This window comes from Panthera tigris, chromosome E1 (assembly GCF_018350195.1).
Source record: "Panthera tigris isolate Pti1 chromosome E1, P.tigris_Pti1_mat1.1, whole genome shotgun sequence".
In the NCBI taxonomy this organism is placed as follows: Eukaryota; Metazoa; Chordata; class Mammalia; order Carnivora; family Felidae; genus Panthera; species Panthera tigris.
The window spans coordinates 13,340,970-13,355,714 of record NC_056673.1 but is presented as its reverse complement, the minus strand read 5'-3'; the positions used below and the strand labels follow the sequence as shown (position 1 = coordinate 13,355,714).

Below are 14,745 nucleotides of genomic sequence, written 5' to 3'. Positions count from 1 at the left end.
TCTCTGCCCCTCTGCCTCTGGAGCTGTGTCTGTGTCTCTGTCTCTCTCTCTCAAAAATAAATAAACATTAAAACAAATTTAAAAAAAAACTACTAATATGCTCAGTGTAGGAAACCTGGGGAGCAGGGAAGGAAGAGATGACCCTTCTATGGATCCTGTCCTCAGAGATTTCAACCAAAGCTAGGACATCATCCCAATAGGCACCTCAGTCTCTAGAGAGGAGCTGGGCTATGGGATCTCAGGGGAAGAGAAGGTTCTTCAGTTGAGGGCAGGGACAAGAATGGGCTTTGTGCTCTGTCACTGTGGGACTTGCTCTGGATCTTGGAGCAGATCTGTGGCTTGGAAAAATCCCCAGAAGCAGAGAGCACAACATGAGAAAAGCTTCCATGGCAGGAAGGCAAGGACTATGTCTGAGGAAGGAAGTCTTTGGTGGCAGGGAACAAGAGTGTTGAGAGCTGGGCTGCAAAGATTACTGACTGTGAGCAAGGACCCAATTCCTGGGATGGGGAGCTGCTAGATCATGAGGGCCATCCCACACCTGCCCTATTTGCCACTGCACATGCCACATCTCTCCTGCCATCATGACAGATGGTGAAGTCTTGGCCATGTGCCATCCTAGCTCCTAATATGCAGCATATGCTGTTTGTTTGTTCCTACCTTTGATCCAGACCAGAGGGCACCACAAGTGTGTTGTTAACTCAGGTGAGCATACAGCTCTGCACCATGTCTCCTGCATTTCTGTCCCTTTTGAAGATAATGAACTGCCCCTGAGCTGGGAAGGAGCCTGTGTGGCCAACCACTTTGTCCCAAGAAATGCCCAAGGGCCCTGGTCTCCAAAAGACCCGTTCCTCCATACCCTTCAACAGCCTGGGCCTCTATCCCAGGGTGTCACCTTGCCCAGGATTCAGTAAGGAGGCCATAGTGGTAGCTGTTCATGAGAAATAGCATGATGGTTGAGGAAAAGCTCCAGGTCCAAAAAAATTTCTCCCCACCTAGACCTCTTGGTGTCTTCAATCCCACCATTAGTACAGATTCACTTACTGATCAAACTGGCCTTCTTTATTTACATAGAATTTTTATTTTTCTTTCTAGGCTGAGTCTTATACTCAGTTTTGAGGGAGATGCTCAAACCTTTGGGGTATGGGGGGAAATAGGCACATGAGGGCCCTCAAAGAGCTCTTGGGAAGAAGGGGCTACCATTTCAGGAGACAACAGCCACACCTCACACCCAGGCCTTTGGCTTTTGAGGCCATAGGTAGAGCTGAGTCTACAGCTAAGTCATGAACAGGGATAGGCTCAGAAAAGGCAGTTTGGCTGTGGAAAGATCCTGGGATTTTCCTGAAACCCTCTCTGAAATCCTTCCCTGAGGTCCAAACCTCCCCTAGGAATGTGAGAGGGGGAAAGGGAAAGAGGCAGGAGGGTGGTATTTGGTGGCTTAGCTCAGGGATACCTCCGCCCTTACCTAGACAAGCAAGCCCACCCAGGTCCAGGCTGTCCCCACAGTCCCGCCAATACCTGTCTGAACTCAGTGTCCACTCAGTTTTCTCTCCTACAGTCCAGGATGGAGCCTCCACCTGGATGTCCCTTGGACACTTCTCAGCCAAAATTCACATCTGAATTTGGCTTGTCTCTCCTCATCTTGCTCTTTCTCCTGACATGAGCATGTCAGAGATGGCCCCATCATCCCTGCAGGTCCCCCCACCAGATGAAGGGGATGTCTCTTGGTCCTCCTTGTCCCCGACTTCTTATAGCTGATCCTGCAGACCCCATGATCCTGATACCTTTCTGACCCGACCCCCTCTTCTCCATCCCTGATCACCCAGGTTCAGACCTCACCACCTGTCACTCAGGCTTCCCAAGAGCTTTGTCATCTCCCTGCTCCCAGCCTCTCCTCCAAACCATCATCCACACAGATCACCCAGAGTATCGTTTCCAAAATGAAAATCTCACCATGCCCTCCCTCTCACACAAAATCCCTTTAGGCTCCCCACCGCCCTCAGGTTTGTCTAAATTTCTTAACCAATCCCCAAGACCCAGCTCCAATGAGACTCATGTTCCCCAAAATTCCTCCACCCACAAAGCACTTCTGCTATACAGTCCCTCACTGGTCTCCGCCCCTAGCCTCTTTCTGGGATGCTCTTTCCTTTCTTCTCCACCTGCCATCACCCATTTCAAACCACTTCATCCAGGAAGTGCCCTGAGACTTTCCACAGGATCAGAACGACCCACCCCTTCTCAGACCCCATCCTGCCTGGTTGTCAGGACACTTCCCACATTCTTCTGGGTGCCTTTCTCACCAGACTATGAGCAGGGATGGCATTCTTTCTGTCTCCCCAGCCTGGGCCCTGGTGCATAAAAAACTTCAGTGATTATTACTCAAAACAACAGACAAAAAGGAAAGCACCAACTTTACATCTGGCCCAAGAGGGGGCCTGGGATGGACACAGAGGAGGCAGGACAAATGAGCTGAACTAGACCTGGAGCTCACCGGGGTCTAGTGAAAGCACAGCTTGTGGGGAGGAGAGCCATTCGGGCTTGAGGGGCACCAAATCAGCTGAGGGTGTGGGGGACTGCCATGGAGGCATCTCAGGGGACAGGGATGACCCTGGAGAAGTACTTTCCTTGCTCCTGCTTCTTCCACATCCCCATCTGGGAAGTAGTCATAGCCATCCCAGCCCCATCCGGTTCCCAGGGGTTCTTTGGAATAATAATAACAATGACAATGATGAAGATGAATCTCCAAGTAACAAAAACACTATCAACACTAGCATGTGCAGGGCACTGACTATGTGCCAGGCACAGAGCATTATGCCAACAACCTCAATTAACCATCATCCTATGAGTTGGTGCCTTTGCTGGTGTCCCCATTACACAGGTGGCATTAAAGGGCTTGAATAAGCTGTGGCTCAGCACCCAGTGGACAGGAAAGTAGTTGGTGTATGTAAAAAAAGTACCCACTTGGGGGCCCAGACTACCCGAAATTTCCATGTGCTTTCTTGTTCCTTGTTTCAAGGATGGCTCCAGAAATCCCTTGCTTCACCCAGAAGCCTTCCTGAATATTTCTGCATCAGTGCCTCTGATACCTCCAGGGAGACCTCCCTGATTATTCTGGTTGTACTGACTTCCCCAGCTCAGCCCCCTGAGTATGCAGTGCTATTTCCCCACCCTCCCCCCATTTATACCTAGTTGGACACCAAGTCACCCCAGATGAACTGAGAGTCTTAGGTCTACCCCAGGCAAGTGATCCCTGAGGATGGACACCAGGATCCTTCCTGTGCCTTTACAACACAGTGACCAAGCCCTCCAGCCCTACCTCTTCTTTGTTGGCGTAATCTCTGCTGACCTCTTCTCCTGCAGGATGGCAGGGTTCCCACTGGGGACAGCAGCTCTTCTGCCCATGAGGGGCACCATTTCCTTAGTGTGGACATTCATGACTGGAACACAATCACAGCACAGATGCTTAGGTTGAGTAGGCATGGAGGAGCTTCAGGGGGCTTCAGACCCCCATGTGTCACCATGTGGCCCCTGATCATACCCCAGGATAAGGATCTCACTCTCCACCTTCCCAGGCTGCCAACTCTTCCCAGGGACAGGGAGATTGTCCCCACAATTTCTCCTGCTCCCTACTCCAGCATCCCTGCTCCTGTGCAGCCTAGGAGAGCCCAACAGAGCTTCTAGGTAGAGACCACCATGCCCTTAGCTTCTCTCAAGACATCATCTCCAGCCACCAATATTCAGGTGGACTCCCAAGAATTAGCTCTGCTTTTTCTAATGTCCTTATCAGATTTTGTGTTCAGAGCTATCCTCAACAGAATAAGACTATCACATCCTTTACTCCAGACACTATGCTCATAGTAATACAGCCTCCAGCCTCTCTGGTGTTTTGGATTTCTTAGCACCCTGGTAGTCTCTGCAGCTAACACACTGATTATCTTTGTGTCATCCACCCAGAGCTGAGTGCAACCGGCCTTGTAGCTATCTGTCCATTGGACTCCCTTCTCACCTGAAGGGAGCAGTGGAGCCCCCTCCCCAATGCAGAGGAGGCAGCCCCTCAGTCTTGAACTGTTTTACTGATGTTCATACTGATGGAGCTGGATGCCATGTTGGCATCCCTCTGAGGGATATGCTAAAGAGAGGGACTGACGTGTCTTTTGAGGACACTAAGGGGACCTTAGAGGTTTCTCTGTATAGGAAAGCCTGAATAAAGACCAGGGCTCAAGAAAGTTAGCAAGTGGCAAGAAGCTGGTGTGGTTGCAGAACCTGGGGAGTTCATGGGGACCACTGGCAGGGAGAGGCTCAGAAGTAGGTGGGGCCATGTTGTATGGGCCTGGAACATCAGTCAGGAGCTGCGGCTGGTCCCAAGGGCAGTGGGGCATGGGAGGGCCCTGGGTTACATAGGAGACAGCCATTTTAGAGGAAGGTGGAGTGGAGGATGGAGGAGACCAGGCCATGGGGCTGGGAGGAGGCTGCCGTGGAGGCCATTGGCATGGGTAAGTGTAGGCTGGCCATGTAGGATGAGATGGACAGGGCAAAGGGTTGTGTGGACAGGAGGTGACTCTACAGTAGATGGGGGGGGGGGCATTCTCAACTTGAACAGCCCCCAGAGAACTCCCTCAGAGTCATGGAGGTGGGGGCAGAGGACAAATTTCTATAGGAAGAGTCCAGGTGGGTGGGATGGAGCCAGGGCCACTGGTAACCTTGGTCCAAATAGGAAAAGTTCCTGGAAAAAGTGTCCGGAGCAGTTTGCCATCAGACCGCAGTGAGGTTGGGAAATGGGACAGGCGTCCTCCCCCAAAATTAGCAGCCCTGGGAAAGGAGGAGTTATCCAGGGGAGGGCTTTGGTGTTGGAATGCAGGTACCTTGGGGCAAGGACCTTTGAAGAGGGGCCTTAAGGCCAGGTGGGTGGAGTATCCTACTGAGAGAGAATCATGATCATGTGAGTCCCTGACTATATCCACAGTTACAGGATGAGGCTGGGTGGCCTTTACCACCTTCCTCAGCCCACAGTGGCTTATGGTCAGATACGGCTAAAAGGTTGAGCTAAACCAAGAGTGAAGGAGAGGGATGCAGGGCATGTCTCTTACCCCTCTCTGGGCCTCTGTTTTCTCTTCTGATAAATGGACTGAATGGACCCAAGGACCCTATGGCTCTCACCTATGACAGCTGGCTGCTCCCTCCTCCCTGCCCTGGGCCCATGAGTTGGGGCAATTCTGGGAAGGTGGGCAGGAGAGGGTCAAGAAAACTCTGGTCTGAAGCTATAATTAGCAGTGATAATTAACTCCCTGAGTCACCCCACAAACCCTGCATTCTCACCTGTGGGACTCTCTCGCTGCCTTGCCCTCGCTGTCTCTGGGATTGGGCTTCCTCACCTGGGAAGTGCCTCCCAAGTCCTGATACTGACTGGAATGGCCTTCCCTGGAAGACAGACCAGGCCTGGGGGCCACGGGGAGCCCCTGCAGCTGCTGGCTCAGCACCTGTGAGTTGCCTGGGCCTTGTCTCTCTCAAGCTCTGGGCTACCTCATCTCATCCTTACCCCCTTACACTCCTGCCCCAGAGAGCCACATCCCTGGGGCCTGCTGGTGGGGACAAGAACCTCACTTCTGCCCCTTGGAGGGTGTGAGCCCTTCCCCCTCTTCAAGATCTCCAAACCTCAGGGAAGTTTCCTGGGTCCATCAGAACCTGTGCTCTGGCACACTCCCTGGGCCAAGAGCTCACGTCTAACTTTGTTTCTCCTGCTAGAGATCCAAGCTTCTTCCCAACCCCTCCCCCAAGGCCTATCAGCAAAGGGTGGATGTGACCTAAAGGACCCCTTAGGTCTTTGCCCTAGGGTCCCCTAGGACCTTGGAGGGCACTGGTTGCCATGTGTGGTGAGGACTCACCTGGTAAGGTCCGGGTGGTGGTGGCTGCCCTTGCTCTGAGATCACCGCATGTCCCAGGCCCAAGGACCCCCAGAGGGACTATGGCTGAGGCGGCGGGAGGCTCTCATCATAGGCAGGGAGATGGCTGAAATGAGGCGTCGGAGGCAGAACTGGCTGGGCCACCTGCCCTAGGCGCCAAGCAGGCCACACCCACCAGCCATAGCTGCAGCGCCCGCCCACCCACATGCCTTGCCTGAGTCACCCCCACACCCACACAGCAGCCCAACCTGGAAGAAGGCAGGGGAGGCAGCAGGTGCCAAGGCTGAAGTTCTGGACCCAACTCTTTTCTCTCTTGTATTTGATGTATCATGAGCCTCAGTTTCCACAACTGAGAAATGGGAATTATAATACCTACTTCCCATGGATGCTGTGAAGAGTCAAAGAGATCATGCTGGTGAGAGAGCCTAATGAATGGTCAAGTGCTCTGCCCTGAGCTCTGGGAGGAAAGGCCACAGCCAAGCACTGGCCTGGTTGATCCAAAGGTGGCCAGCCCCGAGACTTGGTATCTGTCCGTCAAAGTCTGGGATCAGACCTTTCCAAAGACAAAGGAAGTCTCCCACTCAAAGCTTACAACCAGATATTATGTACTTCAGACCTTGGGGCCAGACAGCCTCACCCCTTTCTGGCTATATGACCTTGAGCCAGTCATTCCTCCCGTTTCCCACCTGTGAAATGTGCATAATAAATCCACCTTGCAGAATTACTTGAGAAAACACACAGAAAGGACTTGAACAAGGCCCAGAGCACAGAAAGGACTCAAGAAACAGTAACAGCTATTAATTCATATTGGCTTTATCATCCCAGTTGATTCTCCTGGACCACCTGGGCCACCTGCCAACAGGCCAGACCATGGGGAAGACTCTGCCCCCCTCCTCACCCAGGCTGCAGCTGTGAAGGGGGTGGAGCTAAGGCTGGGGCAGCCATGCCTGTCTCTTGTCACTCAGGAATTGCATACCTGTTCCCGCTGGCAAGACAGGACTGGGAGGGAACAGGAAGTGTTGCCGACAGGGATGTAGCACCCGTGACTGATGCAGCAGGGATTTTCCCAACTGTCATCTGGGGCAAGTCCCTCTGGCTCTCATCACCACAAATGGCCAGGCCTGGAGAGAGGCAGGAAGCAGGCTCAGGCTTCTGACCATGGGGCAGCAGGACCTGTGGCCGGTAAGGGGCAGGAAATCTGGCTTTGGGGCCAAGAGGCTTTAGTGTGGGTGAAGTAGGGTCCCCGCTCTTGCAGTTTGACATCAAGGGGGGCCCGGTTCCCACAAACATTGCCTGAAACTCCTTCATGAAAGCCTGATCTTGGATCAATCATCGTCTTCCCTCTAAGATTCAATTAATTGCCCCTCTGACTAGCCCCTTGTCCCTTTTAGCTTGCTTCTCACTGCCTCAGAACCCTAGGGGTGAAGCTGTTGCCAAATTTCAATGTTTACATTTTGCCTGGTGTTAGCACTTTTTCTCAAATACCAGGCTAGAGCTGCTCTAAAAGGCCCCTGTCCTCCACCCAAATACACTTACTCTGCCCAGCAAGGAGTAAGGGGAGCCTCCGCTGCTGTGCATGGAGCAGGGAGCAGGTCAACGACAGAGTCAGAGCCACTACCCCCCACCCTCCTACCCCAGATACAAGGAAACAGCAGCTCCTGCCATCTGAGCTGGTTTGCATTCAATCCCGTTTAAACCAACACATTGTGAGAGCCCACAGTAGGAGATAAGGCAGGGAAACAGGGGCCAGTGTAGGATTCAGAACTGGAGAAAGCAGTCTCCACCCTCAAGAAACTGTGGGCCACACAGGAGACAGGCTCAGGCAGGAACCATGGCCCCACTAGGCAGGTCATAAGGACAAAAAGGGCTGAGGTCACTGAGGGGGAAGGAAATCCCTCCCATGGGGAAGTCAGGGATGGGCTCAGGGAAGCGAGAGCATTTGGGCTGAACTTGGAAGGAGGGAGGACTGCCTACACAGGAAGAACAACAGGAGCAGGACTGGGAGGCAAGAGATCCAGGCACTTTCAAGGAGTGGTGATGAGCTTGGGTGACACACAAGCTCGGTGGGGTAGCAGACAGGAGCTGCAAGTCAGGCCCCAAGCCGCTGAGTCAGCCCTGACCCCTTAATCACAGAAGGCTGCGCTGGTCCAGCCTCAAGGGGGAAGGAGCCCTGTTGGGGATGTTGTCACCAGTGCGGTCAGGCAGGGAACTGACCCAGCTCAGCTGAGTCAGCACCCCAGACCAAAGACAACACCTCCACCAGTGGAACCCCAGGCTGCACTTGCTGGGGCTGCAGGTGAGACGGATTCCCACCCGTGTTTGGGGCCCTCATAGCACAGTGGAGCCAGGAGTCCTGCCTTCTTCTGCCAAGCCTGGAGCCCCGCAGAACCCAGTATTGCGCACTCAGCCTTGGACACCACATGGGTGACTTTTAGCACTCAGTCACTGCAGCACCGGGGCCTGGGAACCTGGAAGGACCAATAAACTGCCCTCCGCAATCCAGCTCCTCGTTCCTCGTAGCAGCCATGAGCCATGCTGTGCCCACCCTTTATCAGTGACTTCAGCTCCTTCTGTGACGGTGCGTGAAACAAGCAGAGCCTAAAAAAAAGAAAACAGTGACCAAAGGAACCTCCCAGATGCGCTGTGTGTGCGGAACAAAACACAAAGGGGAAATGCAGCCCGTGGCCCGGATGGGATGGGGCAGCAAGAGGGAAAAGGGCAGCCATTAGATATTCCTGCCCTAATCTCGCTCCCCAGAGGCCTGAATTTTAGGCAGCCCCTGGACATTTGCCCTACGTGGGGCCCCATCTCACCAGACTGGGGTCAGCGTCTGTCTGCCCTGAACTGTAAAACGACCACAAAGGACATACTGGGCAGGAATCAAGCACAACCTCACCTCCTCCCTATACCCCCCAAGCCCTGCAGACATCAGGCTCTGGTGGCAGGCACACAAGCTCTCCCCTGAAGAAAGAGGTGGAAGAGAAAGGGTGAGTGCACACAGGGATGGGCCAAGGCCTTGACCTGGTCTAGGAAATACACCATTTGGTATAGTGAAGAAGGAGGAAGGACTGAGAGCCAGGCAGAGCTCCATCAACTGCCTCAGGCCTGAACAGATCCACCCTGACAGTGGTCAGGAGAAGCCCTGTCTGCATCCTAGCAGGCCGCAGATATCTCCAGGCTAGGAGAGCTCAGCAGCCTCCCCATTGGGGATTCTGGCTTGTGGCTCATCCTGCCTCCAGGTGATGGAGGGAGGGACACAGGGACAGAGAGAAATAAGGAGACAGTGACCACTACAAAGGGGAAAGAATGGGCTAGTTGCATGTGTCCTTCTTTAAACAACGCAGGTTTACACAAAAGGTTATGATCATTCATTTTACAAAAGGACACCCACAAGCTTCCTTCCAGCTCTGAGTAAGTCTGAAAGTTGCAAATATCTGACATCTACATGACACCTTCAGAGAAAGGCTTACAGATAAAGCGAGGGGTCTCAGGCCCACAAGAGGAAGCACGTCTCCCTTCCCCAGGGATGGACTGGCATGCCCCAGCACCTTCTCAGCCAGGTTGCCTGGCACCGCAGGTAAGTTCCAGGCTTTGGAGTCACACTGCCTGGGGTCAGACCCAGGCAATGCTCTTTGTTGACTGTGTAACCTTACTAACTGTCCCAGCCTCGGTAGTATGCGCACACACACACACACACACAGACACAGAGCCAACTCGCTATGCTAGCCCAGTGACTGGCACAAAGTTCACAGTTGATATGATATTTACCTATTTATTTATTTACTTGCTTACTTACTTATGTATTTGATGGACAACAGGATGGATGGAGGTAGAGATACATACCACTGCAGGGGAGCAGGACGATGGTCACAACAAATAGAAGATCATTAAAAAACTCTTGCCACATGCTTTTGAGACAGGGTTCCATACTTTCATCTGAACAGCAATAGAGCTAAAATTTTTGGAACTGTGATGGATCACACAGAAGGAGGAAGTCACTCTGGAAAAACCTGATTCCACCAGAGCTGGGAATAGGGCCAGCCTCCCCCACCTTCTCTGAGGAATAAACGACATCACCCCCAGACCACTTTGTTCAAGGAAGGTATTAAACCCAATACTGAGAACAGCTTCGGCATTTTACATTGAAGGACATGTTCTAAGAGGTGTTTTCCTGGGCCTCATTCACTTTTAGTCCTAGTGATAGAAAATAAAATAAAATAGGGGCATCACATACGTCCACATAAAGATACATCATTCATGATACTTAACAAAGTCTGTAAAAAAAAAAAAAAAAAGAGAGAGAGACAGAGAGCGAGCAAAATCCTTTCCTTTTAGGAGACTCACTTGGGGACAGTGAGAGTTGGATGGCTATCTCTTCCCAGGCATCCAACAATGCTTCACACAGCTTGTCCAGGGCAGGCGAGGAAAGTGCCGAGGCAGGCACAGACCAGGCCAGGCTGCTGAGAGTGCCGTATGGCAGCAGTGGCATATCCTGAGGCCCAATAGTGTTAAGAGAACCCTGTAGGGGTCGCTCATTTCTCCCCTAAAGCAGCAGGATCCTTGACGACCTCAGCATCTTCTGGCTTGAGGGAACCTGCAAAGTGCCTCAGATGAACCTCCTCCGGCTGGCCAGGGTGCCTTTCTCTTGTACTTGTGTCTCTTAAGAGGGGAACCAGGGCAAAATTCTTCCAGTTTCTTCCTGAAACTGAAGGGTAAAACATCATTACTGCCTTGGATGCTGCAAGCAGCAATAAACACTTATTTGTTGGCCTTACCAATCTCCAGATGAAAGGAGACCCAGACATTTCGGTGCTTCCTGAGACACATGGATACATGCCATTGCCTCTTTTCTTACCCGCTTAAGGAGCCTCATCTTCTCTGGCACTTCCTAAATTCTCTTCCTTCACGTTAACCTGACTTGCAGGGGCCTCATGAGAGCCCATTGCTTGCCTTTCCCAGCTTCCATTTCCCCCCTGCCCACATGGGAGGGAGACCAGGTCTCCACAGAGCAACACTGGGACCTGCCCCATGGTGGCTCCACATCACATCAGCTATAGGGTGATGGACACCAGCCAAAGAATCAGGATTTGGGGACCGGGCCCCACCAAGGCACAGCAAATTGGGAATAGTGCCCAGGAAACCATGATGATACCAGGCCTTAAATGGGGCTCTCATATATGGGCAGGAAGCTCCCGAAGGGGGTCCAGTTGTTTCCCCCATAGCCATCTCCAGGTTCCCAGCCACCTAGGCAAAATGACAGTGAAGAGGGAAAGCTGTACATGTTCTCCTCCCACTGCCAGAGCCCTGGTCAGCCAAGGCCTCTGGTTGGCCACCCTGGGTCTAATCTCTCTGGAAAATCAGCCTAAATTTATACCTCCCACTCTTAGGTCACAATTCAGGCTCCTTTGCTAATGTCAAAGGTGTCAGGAATATGGGAGGCTGGTCCATCATGACCACTCCAGCTGAAGTCTCCAGGTCTCAGTATTTACCCCAGGCCTGCAGGCTGACACTGGCCTGCCCCCAAACACAATCTAATACCAAGCATCAACTCCTGAAGGATGATCCCTTGGGGAACGCAGGCATAGAAGCTGGGTTCATGGGGATACAGGCCAGGTCTCATTGAGACACAATCTTCTGGTTGGCCTCACAGACTGCTTGGCCCAGCTCCAGCTCAAAGGCTCTCAAAGGAGGCAGGGGCTCCCAGTGCCCACTTCCCACAGTCCTAATGCCAAGACTCCCACACATGCCCTCCCTAGTGCCCTCCTTAGTGCTCAGCTACTAACCACTTTTCTTCCTGGCCTTTCTCTTATACATTCCTTTACCCCTTCCCAATCACAACACACTTTGTGGGTGGGAGAGTTCCTTGTTATCTGAATTATATGACTATTCATTACTAAAGTGTCCATGTTACAAGGTTGTACAGGAAAGCAAAATCCTCAGGAAATATTCACTAATTAATTATAAATGTAAAATCAGGGAACCTCTAACCATCTCTGGCCCCAACCCCAAGTAACATGAATGAATAAGTGTGTCCCTGCCACTTAGCCAATATAATATCTCAGTGAATGTGTAATGTTAGAAGCAGCCAACAATGTCATGCAAACACAATGTAAATCAACTGCAAAGTGAAACACCAAGTCTCTTAAAGATGTGGGGTTTCACAAAATCAATAGGAGTGATGTCGGACACCTGCTCAAATTACAGACAAAGCCATCTTTGAAAAGTTAGACCAGGTAACAATTGAAGAGATAATCAATAAGTATTATGGCATGACACAGGAAGTGCTTCCAGTGAAATTCGTGGGAAAATTACGGGATTGCAGGAAGCTCTTGGGAAAACTGATTACGCCCTTAAGTAGTTTTCCAAAGTAAGCCTCTTGTTAAAATAGATTTCTACTTCCAGCTCTGATGGAGTGTCTAGTACTAGGCTAGCCACTCTGCTGTAAACAACCATAAAACAGGATAAAATACTTGCAATAAATGTTTCCAGACATAGGACACAGACTGGAAACTGTGATTGCTGAGAGAAGTGAAACTGACAAAGTGAGCCCCATGATTGCGCTGATACTTTGCTTAGGGACAATTTCTCTGACCATGGTGCAGCACACAGGAGTCCAAACAGAGTATGGCAGTGCCTCTGAGCTAAGGAAGAAGAGATCAGGGTTTGGAGCAGCCAAAGCAGCTAGAATCTGTGGGACAGGGTGCAGGAGAAGAGGAAGAAGGGAGCTGTAGGGGTGGAGGTCCAGAAGTCTCTGGGATGGGTTGCTGGATCATACCTGCACAGTGTGAGACCACATAAGGCTCACTAGGCAGTGGTCACTATGGGGCTGAAAGTGGGACAGAAACACTAGAAGCTGAGCAGTACTGAGTGGAGAGACCACCACATTAACACTTTTTTTTTTTCCTACTATGAGGATCAAGCTAAAATACCAGAAATACCCTATTTACTCTACATGCCCTAGAGTAAGGTCTACTCAAGACCCACCCACCCTAACAAAGCCTAAAACTAAGCCCTGACAAGATCCTCAGGGGAAACAGTTGGGAGGTTGAGTCCCACAAGTTTTATGGGATTGGCAAATAACTTGGCATTTCACATATCTACCATAATAAAGTTTAAAATTAAGTGTATACAAGTTCAGGGTGATTCATCATCAATAATTGAACTTCCAATTAAAACAAAAATTCGGGGCACCTGTATGGCTCAGTCGGTTGAGCGTCCGACTTCGGCCTAGGTCATGATCTCACGGTTTGTGAGTTCGAGCCCCACATCGGGCTCTGTGCTGACAGCTCAGAGCCTGGAGCCTGCTTCGGATTCTGTGTCTCCCTCTCTCTCTGCCCCTCCCCCACTCATGTCTGTCTCTCTCTCTCTCTCTCTCTCTCTCTCTCTCTCTCTTTCTCTGTCAAAAATAAACATTAAAAAAAATTGTTAAAAAAAAATTCAACCCAGAGTCTCTACAACATATTATCCATAATTCCCAGTATACAATTAAAAGTCACTAGACATGCAAAGAAACAAGGAAATGTGACTCACAGTAAGGGGGAAGAAAAAGCAGTCAATAGAAACTGACTCCAAGATGGCCCAGATGTTGGATTTAGCAGGCAGATAACTTAAATCAGCTATTATGAGTATGTTCAAAAAAAAAAAAAAACAAAGGAAAATATGGTCTTGATGAGAGGACACTAGAGAATCTCAGAAAAGAAATGAAAACTACAAAAAAAAATAACCAAATAGAAATTTAAAAACCAATAGCACAATACTTGAAATGTAATAGTCACTGGATGAGCTTAATAGCGGTTTGGAGATGGCTGAGTATAGTATCAGTAAACTTGAAGACAGATCAATAAAACTTATCAAATTTGAGAAACAGAAAAAATTAAGGAAACATGACCAAAATCTCAGAAATCTATGGGGTAATGTCAAGTAATCAAAAATACATGCAACTGGGGTCCCCAAAAAAGAAGACAGGGAGAGTGAAGCAAAATATATATGGTTTCCCAATTTGATGAAACACTGACATACAGATTGAAGAATCTCAGGCAAACACCAAACAGGATAAAACCAAAGGAAACCAAACCTGAGCACGTCTTAGTCAAACTGCTGAAAACCAAAGATGAAGAGAATATTTTGAAAACAGCCAGAGAAAAAAAGACATATTACATATAGTAATGCAAATAATGAGCTACTTTCCATCAGAAACAATGGAGATCAGTGGAGAAAAATAGTGTTGGAAAAAACTTTTTTAAAAAAAGAGGAAAAATATCTGTTAACCCAGAATTCTTTATTCAATGAAGATAGTCTTCAAACATGAGAATGAAATGGACATTTTGACTACTTCACATCCATTAAGTGGCGAGGACAACCAATACACCACCACAAAAACCCAGAAAATAGCAAGTGTTGGTGAGGATGTGGAACCCTCATGTATTGCTGGTGGGAATGTACAATAATGCAGCTGCTATAGAACATAGTTTGGCATTCCTTAAAAAGCTAAACACAGAATTACCATATGACCCAGCAGTTTAATTCCAAAAGAATTGAAGGCAGGGAGTCAAACAGAATCTTGGACACCAATGTTCACAGCATTATTCACAATAGCCAAAAATGTGGAAACGATCCTAATGTCAATCAACAGATGAGTGGATAAATAAAACATGGTATATACATACAATGGAATATTACTGAGACAGAAAGTAGAATAGAGACAGAGGGAAAAATAGGAGTAATTGTTCAATAGGTAAAGAGTTTCTGTTTGAAATAATGAAAAGGTTTTGGAAATAGTGGTGAAGTCTGCACAAATTGTGGATGTAATTAACACCAATGAATTGAACACTTAAAAATGGTAACTTTT

The 14,745-nt window shown here is 49.7% G+C and overlaps 2 protein-coding genes across 3 annotated transcripts in view; both read right to left on the bottom strand.

Annotated features, from left to right (window-relative positions):
• TRPV3 (transient receptor potential cation channel subfamily V member 3) overlaps positions 1–3,432 on the bottom strand; it is a 33,984-nt gene extending 30,552 nt beyond the window's left edge. For both annotated transcript variants that reach the window (XM_042967370.1, XM_042967369.1), the window contains exon 1: positions 3,314–3,432. In XM_042967370.1, coding sequence (XP_042823304.1) covers positions 3,314–3,432 — 119 coding nt within the window. The remainder of the gene's footprint in view (positions 1–3,313) is intronic.
• Positions 3,433–9,655: 6,223 nt separating this feature from the next.
• Positions 9,656–14,745, bottom strand: part of TRPV1 (transient receptor potential cation channel subfamily V member 1) — a 37,138-nt gene continuing 32,048 nt past the window's right edge. Inside the window, exon 16 of the mRNA XM_015534846.2 lies at positions 9,656–10,602. Coding sequence (XP_015390332.1) covers positions 10,430–10,602 — 173 coding nt within the window. The 3' untranslated portion in view covers positions 9,656–10,429. The remainder of the gene's footprint in view (positions 10,603–14,745) is intronic.